Raw genomic sequence first — 15,801 nt, 5'->3', positions numbered from 1 at the left:
GGAGGGCCAAAGTGCAAGAAGAACAATAAGGGACACGTAAAGGACTGAGGTCTCAGCAAAATACCAAAAGGCCCATCCATCTCTATTATTAGTTATTTAGAGTTACGTTGTCTCCAACCACTGTTACTTCATTTTTAGGTTCCTCCCATAATAAACCCCAGAACACTTTATTGTGGTGACATTTATTTACCAAGAAATGCTCTATCTGTATCTGTTTAGTTCCCCGTGAAATTCTCTCTTAGAGCCTATTCACACCAGTATTTTAGACGTGTCGAGGCTTTTTGGAAACTGTTGTCTCTTTATCCCAGCTAGGACAGACTAATGTAACTACAGTGTAAGCGATGACAGCAATAAGTAAATATATTAATGACCATAATGTGATAAATCTAGAGGAAGACAAAAATGAAGTCCCTGGGCAACTACTTCACCCTTTGAACGTCAATTCAATAAAATGTTTTTGTGTGTAGTTTTTGTTCCAGAATTTGAAAGGTTTATTATTTTTTGTACACAGCTCTCAAAAATGTGTACAATAGTGAATATGTTTCGGGGTTAAGGTTGGATTCGTTAGTTGGGTTAAAGAGGTTGCCATTGAGTTGGACATTGAAAATATCTCATCAGGTTGTTGTGGTGTTTAGTGTGACTTCTTCTGCTTTTGGGATGCACTCAACTCATGCAGTCAAGTGGTCATGTACGCCTGTCAGTCAAGTCTGGGGTTAAACTGGTTGTCAAGTCAATATGGTGAACAGACAAATTGTTTGTTTTCTTAAGTCTCTTTGAAGGATGTTGTCTACCTGCCTCAGCTAAGGATGCCACATGGACACATTTAATTTTTAAATGTTGCTGACACCAGCTATAAAGTGTTTGAACGCATAATGGGATATATATCAGGTTGTTGTCTCCTAATCCTCATTGATCTCAACCAATTACAAACTGAAATATTCACTCAACAAGAAGTAACACTAAATAACAGCAAACATGATATTTGCAGAATAAATAATTACTATAAGCTGCCCTTGGAGACAAAAATAAGTCTGTACTTGACATCCTAGACCTATAAAACTTTTAAGAGGCATAAACCTGCCACATAATTACTATAATGTTGGACTACATGGCTCCATTGTACTGTTGGAAAGTATAAAAGACATTTTCTTGACAGATTCCCTTCAAATTAAAGAAGAACATTTCCTTGGACACTTTATGAGCCTAATACAACCTTTTTAAAGGCTATATATTGAGCAACTGTCCTCTTTAAGTACAGTGGGTAAACAGAACAAATTGCTGTGATGTACCATTTTAAAGGAAAGTACCTTAGATTAACCAATAGCAAAAGTCTTTGAGAAAACATCCCAATACAATGGGCAACTGTTTGAGATCTAAAATGCAGGAACTGATCAAATTGTTCAATATAAACCATTTTTATGTAAACTACTGTGCATTCACGCATTACAGCTACATCTGAAATCCCAAAGTAATTTGAGATCCAAGTTTATAATTCAGAAGAATTATCTCATGCTTTTGAATATTTAAATAGGTACTTGAGGACATGACCTTCTACCGCAAATAACAAAACAGAATCAGAGAAAAAAAAAATTATGCAGCCTCTTTTTTCATACTATTTATTACGGTATTATATTATGTATATATATATATAATTTAAATATTAATAAAAAAACATTGATATCAACTAAAGCATGTTGGGCATCTGATAATGTAGTAGCTGGTAAATTGGTAAGATGATCCTTTATCCCCTGGTTTGCTAAAACCTAACAAACCTAAACACTGGAGAGTCCTCCATAGTGTTAGTGGGACATTGGGGAAATCAGTAATCTACCTTTTAATCAGTCTACTGAACAGTGGTACTAGGGGAGCCTGATTGCCCAAGAGGGCCATAGGCTCCCTATATTACAGCAGGGGGCTGCCACCCACTAGACCTGTCACCCTAGGTCAAAATATACCACTAGTGGTCATGCAAATCAGTCATTCAAGTCTGTGGTCGAACTGATCAAGTCAAAATGGTGAGCAGATGCATTGTTCGTTTTCTGTTGACGTGACTGCCTACTCAATTTTATCGTGAATAGACTCCTTTGTGAATAAATCTGAATCATACATTTCATTATGTTACTGTTTGTTATTGTGAAATGCATAAAAAATAATTCTGGAGAAAATTGGTAAAAGTTGGGCAATCAGCAGGAACACTTCATTGGTTGCTATGAATATACAATTGCCATGTTGCACCATAATTACTCTTAATATATAACGCCTATAATTTAACATATTAGGAGGATTGCAGTTACTGAACATACTGAGCTAGATACCTACACACATTAAACACAGTGGCTTCCTTTTAAATTGTTTTATGGAGAAATAATGAATGATGCATGTCAATAAATAATGCAACACTACCCTTATGTATGAAACACTTTGTATGCTTAGCCTTTTATAGAAGAAAAAAAACAACACGTAACCTTTCATAAGTAGACTGAAAATCAAAATACAATTAATTTGAGAATTTCCTAATCTCCAATATCACTTGTAGCATTCCAAAGCCGTCTTAACATGCACTCAAGCTGTACTGGCCAGCTGTTTGTACTGACATTTGTTATGTGCAGAATATCACAAACCCATGTGCCCTATGGTCGATAGATGCTTCACATTCCTTTTCTTTGGATAGGAGTCTGCAGGGCTTTGTGTTGACCTACAGTGAGATTGATTTACAAGTTGAAGAATGTTGTGTTGAATTGTTTTCAGTCATTATTCTGGTGCATGGTGTTCTGTATTCAGCACCAATTAAGCTAAGATTTATAACGAGGGGGCTACAGTGAAAGTTAAAGGGGCTGCTATATGCTTTAGGGAGTTATTACCGTAGTCACTTTCAGTTTTAAAAAAACCGAAATTTTTATATATATATGTCAGTTTGCTTTAATATATTTTAATCGTCATAAAGCCCCTGTGATTAGAATGCATGCATATTTATCTTATTTATACCTAACCAGTTTGATGTCAACAATTAGAGGCTGTTATACACCAAGTGCAGAAAATAGCCAGAAGTAACAAATATACATGCAGGGTAACAAGAATTTTTTTTTTTCAATATACATTATGTCCTCCTCACCTGGTCTCTTTGCCTTAGATGTCTCATCCTACTCCTTAATTCTTCATTGAGGTTAATTGCGCTTGAGGGAAACAAAGAAGGGACATTAGTGATATAGTTTTGCTAATCAAGGAAGCCATAAAATGGCCACTACTTGGAGTGAGATAGGTAAATTAACTATGCCTCTAGCAAAACAGTGTTCAAGCATCAACATCCAAAAAAAGAAAAATGTTGTGTGATTACAACTTTAAAAACTAATATTCAACAAACTGCTAATTGTTAATACCTTGTTTGCACTGATTAAAGTTTTTCAAATTCAAATAGAATTATACATTGGAACAGTGTAGACCCAAAAATATTATAGTCGGAGGATAGCTGGCACCTTTGAGTAACTAACATACGCACTAGCATACATTCACTCTAACACACTCACCATAACACACATTCATTCTAACACTCACACTAACATACACTCACTCTAACACACATACACACACTCATTCTAACAAAGTCACATCTTCACACTTCCACAATTCATACACCTCTGACAAATCTCGCACCTCCTACATCGCCATAGCTTGTCCAGAGACTTTCCTTAAGGCTGCTCACACAGTGGAAGCAGCAGCAGTATCGCCTCAATATTACATCAAGTTGCATGACCCCACTGCACTCCTTATTCATATAGTAGCATCACATTCCACAGAGCTGTACAATGTGTAAACAGGACATAACATGTAGTGCATCACATAACAATATGGACCTACAGCTGGCTGGACTAGATGCTATTATTTCTTTGCATCAATGCCCCTTGGAACTTAAGCCTAGGAGTGGTTAAAAAGCAGTTTGGGGTCTGATATGCGTATGCCCCCACAAGGCAGTATGAACTATAAAAAAGTAACAAATAACCAAAAGGAAAACAAAACGGAAATAATTGCAAAAAGGTTTAGGTTTTATGATTGTCAACCCTGTTACCAGTCTAGTACTGTTTCCTTTGTCCAATACTAAAGCTCTCCATAAGTATTTACCAATTTGTCATTTGTCCTACTGTCTAGGGTTTGTGGTTACCATGATGGTTGATTCAAGCCTCAACGGGCAATAACCCATTCTTCTGTAGTGGTAGAAGCAAGAAAACCTGGAGCCCATACAGTGTTTTAATGTATTGTACATTTAGGTATGGAGCAGCTGATCTATGGCTGAAATATAAGAGGACAGGGCAGTGGTCTGCATTGATCAACATCTAGCATGTTTTCCGTCCTCTAAACTATCCACGGTTGACCTCTATAAATTAACTAGGGCAGTAAATTGCCTATTGCTGTGCTATTCTCGGGGCTGTTATTTGAATCATCTGTGATATTTGCAGAATTCCTGACTAATGACCTTGTGTAGTACAATGTGGGGCTTCGCTGACCCTTTGAATGTTAGTAGCATATATTTCACACCACTCAACCCACTTGCTTCAAAACTAGTAAACCCAAAAACAGCTGTTGGGAGTCGTGGTAAAATTAAATTATAGCCGTTTCAGACTTCAACATTGTTACAGCTGCTCCGTTAAAAAACTTAGACTAAAATGTAAGAAAAGTAGTTAACCTGAAAACAAGAATCCAGAATATAAAATAGACACACAAAAAATAGGAATTCAGGAAAAATAAACAAGAATAGCAGAACACAGTCACTTCAAATAAAAAGCAACACATTTCAACTCAATAAACATACTTAAAAATATTTGCCAATCTTCCGAGACTCTTCATCAGGACACTTGATGCGTATGGTATCACAACACAGCTCCACTCTCACTGTTGTGGTTTGTACATAGAATTCAGATTCGATATTTTGGTAGTTTACTGTGCAACCCAAAAGATCTTATGTTTTTAGGATTTGCTTCCCTTTTTGTATTTTTTATGCATATTGTGATGTCCTGACCTTAGGGTTAGGTAGCCTTCTCACCATACAGGTGCCTCATTAATGGTGTCAAGGGAGAGCTATAAATTGCAGGAGAGTCTTAGTGGGTTAAGATGTAGTCCAGTCCCGTTGATTCAGCTCCATGGTAATCATTGCAGCTAAGATTGGGGTACTTTGACATAGTTCTGACATAAGCAATATATGGCCATTTAGTGTGACCGTATATTAATTCTTGAGATAGGCACTTTTAAATTGTATTTTCTGTGTGTGTGCTGATTCCTTGCTTTGTTGTATATACAATGGCTTCACTCATTTTGTGGTTGGGTAACAAATGTCTGCCTTACACCAAGAAATACCGGTCAACTAGTTTACTGATACCTACCGCTCGCCTCCTGTATGGACGTACTATTAAATTCCCTGGTTTTCTTTGAAGGATTGGCTAACGAGCTTTGAAGTATTGGTTAACAGTTAACGAGCCTGGATGGCTGGTATTGGAACAAATACAACGTGACAATGCCAAGGGGGTGGAACCCTGTCCACACACTGCCTATTAATTTTGCAATAAAAGTAAACAATGGGCATTCTAGAAGGTGGTATATACTTTCTAGTAGCCCTATCACTCTCAGAGATTATTACACAAACCTGATGCAGACATTTTGCCAACTTGTAAGATAGATCTTTTAAAATAATACTTTGCTAAGCAAATCTTATTTAGTATAAAAATGTACAAATGTGAACTTTATGTTAGATCAGCCTTTTCCGTACATCTATGGGTGTTCCCATTGCTGGTAAAGAAATAAACTTTGGTAAAAAGAAGTTCCTTCATGTCTTCTATCTGGCTCTTCTACAACATAGTTAGCTTCCTCCTACAATGTATCAGCATGCTGGTTATCCCGACTGGTCTGGCTTTTTTTTAAACTTTTATTCTTTTTTTAAACTAAATGGTGTTGTAATTGGCAAAAGGAAGGTAAATTCTTATGCGTAAGAACAATTATGCTCAATTTCTAACATTTTTTGTGTGGGCATGGGCGCAATGTTATTTTTAGCGGGTTATAACATTGATTTCAGGGCAAAATTTGAAATTTTTTTTGTTTTTAATTTTCTTTTCTACTTTAGCATTCAATGGAATTCTTCTGCTAGTTAGACCATTCCACTTTTTCAAATAGGACCACTCTTCAAACAGTGCAACAAACTTACTAACACAGAAACACTGCTGTATCATATTTTCACTTCACGTTCTGTTTTAGAACTAAGATATTCTCAAACCTTTGGTGCCGTGAGTACTATGTTTGAAGAAAACATCCTTCCACCTTTCCAACCTGGTAACAAGGCACTAAAAGTGTCTTTTATCTTGCCACTGAAACCCCAACAGTCATGATCTTCAATTATTAGAATAAAAAGTGCATTTATGTACATCTGCAGTCTGAAACTGAAACTCCTTTTCAGCAGCACACATTATCGATGATCCAAAAAATGGTGCTTTTAGTGCATAATAGCATATGGTTGAAGTGAAATTAAATCAAATTTGGTCCTGCGATGCTTTATTCTGAAACACAGGAGCTGTGCACGCAATTCAGCAGTTTCTATTTTTTTTTTATTCTGGTTTAGGCAGATTTTGGGTAAGCATAGATACAAATAAATCTCTGATGGCCTCAGGAATCTTTACCTCGGCAGGCTGAAGAAGAAGAAAAAACAAGTGGGTTTTCCGGTAATTTCTGAGAATCATCTGGCATTCCAAAGAACCATAAACTCCTGTGTGAATCGTCACTGGTCAATGTTTACCGATGACTGATCGAATACTGCCTTCGTAGATCACGCTTATCTTTTGTAACTATAAAAACCCTAGACCTTTTATATAAAATTGAACTTCACCCCAGAGAGACATGGATTAACACATGTATAAAAGGTTAAATAGTGCCTTTTAGGAAGTCTTGGAATAAGACAAAAACACGTAATAAACCCCCAGTCAGTGAACCCTAAAACAGGCCGAGCATAGGGTTAACATGTAAATATTGGGTTGCTTAGGGCAAAGCTAGTTTCGTGTACAAGCTTGGTTCAATATGGTCATCTCTACCACAGGACAAAGTCCAAGGGTGTTTCAACAGAAGGCTAAGGTACATAAAAAACATAATTTTACGTTTTAAATTAATGTATTTTGGGTAATAAGAGCAAGTAATACTACTAAGTCAATCAGCCGTTGCCATTAGCCTTAACACGTTATTACCCTGCTTTTTATCAGCCTCCTAAAAAGACTCAAGAGCAGAGAGCAAAAGACAAAGCACAAACATAGGTTTCTCAAGGAGACTTTAGTTTATTGAAGCTTTAGACAGTATTCACATTTCTATATAAATATAGACATTACTGAATTAGTGACTTATGTCACTAAGACATACAAATACATATACAGAAGCTCCACCTGAAGCTATTCATTTTTAACAAAAAAAAGTCACCTGTGCCTATTAACCCAGCTGCCGATTGTTTATTTATTTTTTTTTATAAAAAAAGGGTATTAATAAAGTGCAGTTTGGCATATTTCTAGAACAGGGACAGCTGGCATGCAAATAGAACGGGTGTGCAAATAAATCCACGGGCAGGATGGACATCAGTGGCTCTCAGCATTTGATAGAGAAAAAAAAGTCAGGAGGTAACGACTCAAGTAAGATTGATCACTATAAAAAAATAAATAAAACACCATGGGTGCGCTTTAAGACAGCAGTCAAAACAGGTATAACGAGTGGTCACGTTTGCAGTGTGGGACAAATTGGTAACTTGAACATAAAATCCAAGCTAAGATCTAACATCAGTGTTAAGAACATGCTCTATATCTTAATGTGCATTGCAGCGTACTGACTGCTGAACAGTGAGCTCCTCAAATTATCACAGGTGAATCAGAGAGGTTTTTTCTCAGCTCCCCTTTGGAAAACAACAAAACCCACATATAAAACTTTCTTCAAGGTTAAAAAAAAAAAAAAAAAAAAAAAAAGTCATAACCAGGAACCAATTGCCATATTAGCCCTTGATTTTACATTAGAAGGTTGGTTTTACTCCCAAAAGTTTCCACAAAGTAGCATTGCGAAATTCATTTTCCAAAAACGTTCCATCACAATCCCGCGAGCGGTGAAATATTAGCTTCACCCTAGTTGTGTCTGTTATGAGAGGGAGGGAGTGGTGCCACAGGAGTCCACTGGTCGTCTTCTTGGACAAAAAAAACATTTCCTCCGCTAAATGTCACTGGGTCAAAACGAACAATCATTGCTTTCACGGCAGATTTCTGTGTCCTACATAACTGCAGCTACTGGTGGAAAGGTTGCTTCTTGCTTTGTTTTGGTACACAGAACTACGGAACCAGATTTCTAAACAGAGGACATTTGCAGAACGTCTATAGTTCAGAAAATACTGTATGAATGCATAGCATTTCTTTGTGAGTTAACGCATCTTGTCGATTGCACCCCAACCCCCCTCAAAAAAGCAAATACCCCCCATCCATTGCATGTATACACCACCAAAAGAAACAAGCTGGATAAGTTACTCCCATACATCTCAAGTTGGACTGGCTCTTTAGAAGCCAGTTATATTTTATTTGGTTTGATAATAAAATATGTCATTTTACGTTTGTTCTGATCAGCATTATAGATGGTATTTCTCTAGAGGATTTAAATAATATATATAAAAAAGCAACCTTAACTTTTATTCAATTTGTTGCAAAACATTCACAGTTTATCATTCACGATGACTAGATTATATTTCAGCCTCTGACGTACATCATACGCTTTCCTGCCATCTACAAAAAAAACAGACACACTTCAGTGTTTCTGGATTTGGAAGAACTCCAGAAGAGACGGCCTGAACAACTTAACAGAAAAGACGTGATGAAGCGTAAACAGCACCGAACCAGGCAGCCCAGGCATCTGATACAGACCGGTTAACGTCAAATTTTGACGGCCGAACTACTTTTCTCAAACTAGAATGTAATAAAAATGAAAAACAAAAACGGATAGGAATTCATCTTTTCTTTTTCTGTTGTCTGAGCATTTTCCTCCTCTTGATGATCATTTCATATAACTTTTCAATCCCCTCCCTTAGTCCGTCTCCAATGATGGCACATGTAGGCTGTAGATGCCAAGGTGTTGATGAACTGAGTTCATTGAGTGCCAACATCTTCTCTATTTCGGAAAGAGATAGAGAGTTCCTGAGGTCCTGTTTGTTAGCTACAATAAGAACAGGGACTCCTTGGTTTTCAGATATCTTGGTAATCTTATACAGTTCAGTTTTTGCTTCCTCCATCCTCTCTGTGTCCACAGAGTCCACCACAAACACAATGCCGTCCGTACATCTCGTGTAGGACTTCCACAGCGGTCTCAGTTTTTCCTGACCACCCACATCCCAGAAGTGAAACGTAACAGTTTTTGAGTTGCCCAGCGGCACTTTAATTTTCTCTGCGTTAAATCCCTTGGTAGGTACCGTATTTACAAATTCATTAAATTGTAGTCGGTATAATACCGTCGTTTTCCCGGCACAGTCCAACCCAAGAATAACAATATGGAGAGTTTGAAAATTGGATAAGCCCGGGAGGATAGGAGTCTGTTCTGAAAGTCCGTTACCCATCTTTCTTCTTCTCAAAAGAAAAAAGTTGGCTCTAAGTAAATCCACAAGTGAAATTATATCCAATTAAGACGGTCTAGAAAGTTTTCACAAGTCACCTAAAAAGGAAAAAAAAAAAATCATTAAAATTTGGATATTTATAGAAAAAGAACAAATTATGACCTTTACAATCACTGTTCTACTTCAACCAGCTTTAAATGGCAGTTACCCCAGGGGTAAACATTACTGCCCAATAAAGTTTAACAGCCCATTGCAGACAAGCCTAAATTAATAGAGAATCTGCAATATAATTTACTAAAAAAAATGACATTTCTACGAAGCAGAATCTTTTCACAGATCCAAACTTTAGAAATCTCCTTAAGAAAAAGTTCCTTGAAAACAAGAATATTTATTGGCAATCCTTGCAATGGAATTCCTATGGTGGGTTTTAAACAGCTCCTTCTAGGAGTAAAAACAGGTATTTCATCAGGATGACAAGCCCTGCAGAAAACATGGGGTGTTGGCCTGCTACTCCACACCACATTACACTAAAAACAATATTTTTACGGGGAATCGTTAAAACCCTCCGAGGACCCCCATGGCTGAGCCCGCAAAGTGCAATTAATAACATTAATCACATCAAATGGAAATACTTGTTTTTCACGAGCTCTCCGGATAACGCGGAGCCCGATCTACCAACTTAGTGTTACAATCCGCACACTCCAGGAGGCCGATCGGGACCGTGGGGGTTAAAACACAGACGGTGACCGGGATTACCCACAATCAACATCTCGCCCACTCGTTGAACTAGGCTGACCCTCCCCCACCCCGGCCGTGAACACCCTGCACTGAGCCGATAACAGGGGTCCCCCCGATACATATTCAGATGGGGGATTCGCCCTTACCTTGTAGTCAGCACAGCCCCGTCCTAAACAAGAGGCGACTGTTTCCACCCCGATGGCTGGCCCCGATCCGCGATGAGCATGGCACAGCTGGCACGATCCAACTTACAGCGCGGTGCCCGTTTTAAAGGGCATGCATTGAATGCACCTGCCCGGTCGCAATAATATAGCTGAACGATAACGGCGGATCCGTACAGCAAGCCCCTTGCTCTGCACTCCCACGCACTTCTCGCAGCTGCTTCGTGCCGTACAATGGTGCAGTGGCTGTCTCCGCAGGGTGCGCGCATCACTCTACATCCCCCACCGACTCCAAGCGCAAAGTCTGAGCCCAAACACATTACCAGACAAGTGACTGTGAGCGAAACCACGCCCGCAACACAAGCGCCCCTATTCATTGGCTGGGACCGCGCACCCCCCTTCCTAGCCGCTGATTGGCTTAGCGCGGTGCTTATGTTATGATTCCTCTCTACCTGTTGGCGCCAAGTAATAGCCAGGACAATGCATTAGCATACAATGCTGCAATTACGTGTTATTATGTGTTACGTATAGAAATAGGTGAAAGGAGTACAACGTGTGTTCATTAAGCTCTTTCAAACGTCAAGAGTATTTCTAAAAGGTTAAAGACGTTAACGTACCCGTACACAGTGTTTGTCTTTCATCTTGTTTGCTTCTCAAACAAGACTCAAGTTAGAAACACCACACTATATTAGAGCAGAAATAATGTTCTGCATCGAAGGAATTTAGGGCATTAACAAATTACATTAGATGAAATCTAAGGATGTTTCACTTTACTAAAAGGGTGGTAGATTAGTGGAAGGGTCTCCCAGCAGAGGTGGAGAAGGCTAACACAGTAGGGGAAATTAAACATGCATGGGATAGACATATGAATCTGAGACCGGACCAGTGAGTGGAAAAACAGGGCAGACTAGATGGCCCTCATTCTCAGCCTTCTCTCTGTAGATAGATTTGATTCACAGAAGTCCTGTTGATCAGAAGACAAAGGATAACTGCACTTATACTAACCAAACTGGCATAGAATTCGGTGGTTCAGAGCTACTCAGGTCAAGGGAAGTGCAAAATCTTGGAGTACTCCTTGACAGTTTTTTGTCACTTAAACGTCAAATTTGTGCTGCAACAAAATCTGCCTTCTTCCACCTGAGGAATAAAGCCAGGATAAATGGCACCACCAGAAGATACTGCCCACCAGAAGATACTGCCACCCTAATCCATGCATTTGTGACATCTCGTCTGGATTACTGCAATGCACTGTATGTAGGCCTCCCAGAAAAAGAACTTCACAAACTGCAGTTGGCTCAGAACAGCAGCCAGACTATTAACAAATCAAAACCCCGCTCATGCCATATTGCACTTATTGTACGGTCTCTCCATTGGCTTCCTATAAAATGGAGAATTCACTTTAAAATAGGCGTGTTGTTATTTTAAGCCCTAAAGGACCAGGGACCCTGTTACCTGAAAGAGCTATTAACACCCTACATCCCTGCTCGCCCCCTTCAATCCACACATATACCCAAAGTGCGCAAAAAATCAGCCCCCAATGCATTCTGTCATGCTGCTCCCACATTCTGGAACTCTCTACCATTGTCAATCAGACAGACCCCATCTTTAGAGACTTTTCAAAAAAGACTTAGAACCCATCTTTTCTCCCAAACCTTCCGATAATTCACTATTTTTCTCATGAATGCATATCCCTGTAAAGTGCTTTGAGTCGCACCGGGAGAAAAGCGCTATATAAATACTTGTTGTTGTTGTTGTTGTAAAGGGAGAGTTGTGGTTTCTCCTTCTTGATTTTACTATACATCGGGAAGGTCGAATCCCAGAGAGCTTCTGCTGCAGGACAAGCTTGGCTGGCCCTGTATAATGTATATATTAGTTAGATTTCCTCAGTCTTCTTGTTACATTATACAGGGCCTGTTCAGCCATTCTTGCTGGTGAAACTTGCTTCTGTTGGACCTTTATAATGAGCAGTGAAGCGACTATCCCTTTACTGAATAATCCCCATTCTGGTATTACAACCGCATCATGCGATCTAGGATGCGTGGTCATCCTGCGGCCTCTTTATCTGGTATCCACCACCCTCTCAGTGGCAATATTTGCACATATTAACTCAAACCTGCTAGTTTTAGACTATGACAGGCCATTTGAGAAGGTTTCCCATTCTTTGGACGTATAATAAAAGCGCTTGAAGAAGCTTAAAAAATGATTTTAAAATAATTCTAGATCAGTGACTGCATGGAAGAGCTGAAAACCCTTTGGCGAGATTTGGATATATAAAGTAAAGGCAACATCTGGCGAAAGTAATTATAATGATATCTTATTAGGAAGGTTTCCGTGAGGAACTGTTTGCTTAAAGAGCTGCCTTGTCCGTGGACGCACAAATAACAGCACAGTCTTTCAGTTCTACCTTCCTTGTTGAGTGAACAGGAGCTTGCAATGCATGATTGGAACAATGCAAGTCACTTTCCCCCCAGTTATTGGGATATATATGCTAGCAACCTTTGAATCGTGAAGACATTGTACGGTGTCGGTGACGCGATGGACACCTGGGAACTCTCTGGGTTTTGCCCTGAGTCTCCAGGTGAATTGCTGCTTCTCCGTCTCCATGGAGAAACTCCGGGTCGCAGGAGCGGCGTTGCAACACAGACTGCCCAATAATGTCAGTGGAATTGCCTACCGCCATCTTGAAAAAGGAGAACTCTGGGTAGCAGGAGAAAGAATGCTCCCAGTTACGATGATCAGGCAGCCCTGGCGCTTTAAGGCCGCTGGCTCCCAATGACAGTTGGATATGAGAGGACACGCATTAGGTTTTTATGGTCACGTAGAGTGCGGCTGGGCATACCAGTCGGTGGCCAAACATTGCACCTCCTGATGCGCTGTTATTGAGACAGATCGGGGGAGCCTAGAGTGATGTTGGCCAGTGGCCTACCAGGAATTGGCCCAGCGTGCCAGTCCGGGTCTTTCGTGATGATGTGTGTTCCTTAAGGTTATATTACTTATGAAGCAGCAGCATCTGAATTAATGGATCCCTGGACAAAAATGAACTATGGCTTTCACATAACCCCTACATGTTTGAAAATAAGGGTTCACATGTAACAGCCACTCTATGTTCCAGCCTTATGCACATTGTGTGCCGTTACAAAAGCTACATTTCCGAGAAGAATTGTGTTTTGAGAGGGTAGAACACCCTTTCATACAGCCCGTTGTTTCCATGACGGCACTTATTAATTAAATAGTAACCAATGAAGCAGAAAATGAAAAGTTTGAAACTCAGAAACTTCCAGTTCCGGTGAAACTTTTGGAACAGAATGTTTTAGCGTTTCTTTCAGAATTAAAACCCTTGGACAATTTGTACACGCAATGTTAAGTTTTCAAGGGCCAGAGGTTTTACTAACAAACTGTTCCCTCTATCAGCATACAGATGCTACCTCCAGACAACGTACTCAAGTCTGTCAGCAAGTATGCACAGAAAGCAGAAATCACAGAGCTAAGACCATTTCTATTAATGCCAGTTATCCTGAAACAATCAAAGATATTTTTAATTGATTAAATTGCATATATCTTTATGTATTATAGAAACATATAATTTGACTGGAGAGAAGAACCCATCTAGTCTACCCATTTTCCCCGATATAAAGACCTTAATCAGTAATTGGTCTCATCAGGTCAAGATAACTTTATGCATGTTTAAATACCCTCACTGTTGTAGCCTCTAACACTTCTGCTGGAAGGATGTTCCACTTATCTGCCAACCTCTCACTAAAGTAAAAGTTCCATACGTTACATCTAAACCTCTGACCCTCTAGTTGTAGTTTTTGACCTCTTGTTCTAACTTTTCTCCTTTGAAATAAATGTACTTTGTTAAATCCCTTACGTTTTTAAATATTTCTATCACCTCTCCCCTCGCTCGCAGTGATGTGGTCGGCTTGGGGTAGATACTAATATTAAAGAGATAATTCTGTAAATACATTTTATAAATAGCTGTGCCAAATGACATAATCCTAATTCCTATGGCATAATTAAATTATAATTATAGGGTTGGAAGATATTGTAAAACCAGTCTTTGAGCTGGTTATATTCCCCGAGGGGTAATGCATTGTGCTTACCCAGAACCACTTTAGACAATCGCATTATTGCTTGTAATTCTAATCAGTGGTCTACACCATAACACTTATAACTTCTTTTCCCGGTCTGTCTGATGTATTCAGGTCTTTCGGCTTTTCCATTCTAGCTAAAAGAACTCTGCCAGCGACCAGAATTGAGAAGCTATTCTCTACCACACCCAGATATGTGCTCTTTGCTAACACTTGAACACCCTGCTGTACAAACTTCACAGAGAAGAATACTCCCAGATAGAAAGCAGACGCCAAGTAAAAAAAAAACACGTTAGCAGTAAGGAACACGAACCCTTAGCTACCAGGAACATCTTAAAACATTTGTTTCTGATCGTGGAAAACATTTTTTATTAAGCAACAAGTATAGCAGAGATGGATTAGGGACATTATCTGCTAACTTGGTATTTATTTGCTATAGACTCCAATGCAGGATCAAAGGCTAATGGGGGAGGGTGACGTGTCTACCCCCTGTATCTCCCCAGTGCGTGTGACGTGACAATGAGCAGAGAGCAGGCTGATCCTATTTCCTCAAGGCAACAATCTGCTACAGTGTTTAGCAAGCTCCAGTCCACACAGCACAAAGGAGTATATTCACTAAGAGAGTTGTGTTTCAGCAACAATGCATTATGAAGGACCTTCCCTAATAAGTTTCTACTGTATAATGTATAATTAAATGAGTGGGATTTCTTCAGTCTCATCATATATATTGAATTATACATTTTACATGGCCAGCTCACACCTTCTTACTGGAGAAGTTTGTCAGCGTTGTCCCTTCATAATGAAAACTTTAGCGAAGAAGGTTTTGGGAACATGATCAGCACAGGTGGCTTTATTGGTGATTTTGCATTAATCACCTGTGCTAAAGCAGACTCTTCTGCAAAGGTTCATTGAAGACATGCGGTTAAGAAACACTAATCGGATGCACAGCTATGGATGACAAGCAGGCTGGGGGTGTTTGCAGTACTTACAGTCAATAAAAACAGTGCTTAGAGCTGTCAGTCAAGGGAAATAACAGGGTGCTTTGAGGGACAAAAGGTTAAAGACACCAGCATCATTTGCATCCAAACCCTTTATGAGGTCAATTATAGTAAAACCCCAGACATTTTTTTCATTGATCAGTCTATCCATGCCCTCTGGCACCAAAAGTCTTAAACTTCATTTTATTATGTTGTGTTCTTATCAGTTGTTGATCATTGTA

The 15,801-nt window shown here is 39.3% G+C and overlaps 1 protein-coding gene across 2 annotated transcripts; it reads right to left on the bottom strand.

Annotated features, from left to right (window-relative positions):
* Positions 1 to 8,524: 8,524 nt before the first annotated feature.
* On the bottom strand, positions 8,525 to 14,711 carry ARL4A (ADP ribosylation factor like GTPase 4A). 2 transcript variants are annotated; one of them, XM_053467078.1, is made up of 2 exons: positions 14,595 to 14,711; positions 8,525 to 9,690 (listed from the first exon to the last, which is right to left on the bottom strand). In XM_053467078.1, the coding sequence occupies exon 2, from the start codon at positions 9,593 to 9,595 to the stop codon at positions 8,993 to 8,995; it is 603 nt and encodes a 200-aa protein (XP_053323053.1). In that variant the 5' UTR covers positions 9,596 to 9,690; positions 14,595 to 14,711; the 3' UTR covers positions 8,525 to 8,992. The 2 variants fall into 2 exon arrangements, with proteins under 2 accessions (XP_053323053.1, XP_053323052.1); XM_053467077.1 differs by lacking the exon at positions 14,595 to 14,711 and adding an exon at positions 10,477 to 10,791.
* Positions 14,712 to 15,801: the final 1,090 nt, after the last annotated feature.

This window comes from Spea bombifrons, chromosome 5, assembly GCF_027358695.1.
Source record: "Spea bombifrons isolate aSpeBom1 chromosome 5, aSpeBom1.2.pri, whole genome shotgun sequence".
Classification (NCBI taxonomy): domain Eukaryota; kingdom Metazoa; phylum Chordata; class Amphibia; order Anura; family Pelobatidae; genus Spea; species Spea bombifrons.
The sequence above is the reverse complement of the archived record's forward strand: the minus strand, read 5'-3'. Positions and strand labels throughout refer to the sequence as shown.

Bases quoted from the DNA above. Each gene is read 5' to 3' on its own strand.
- ARL4A (XM_053467078.1), bottom strand. From the start codon at position 9,595: ATGGGTAACGGACTTTCAGAACAGACTCCTATCCTCCCGGGCTTATCC.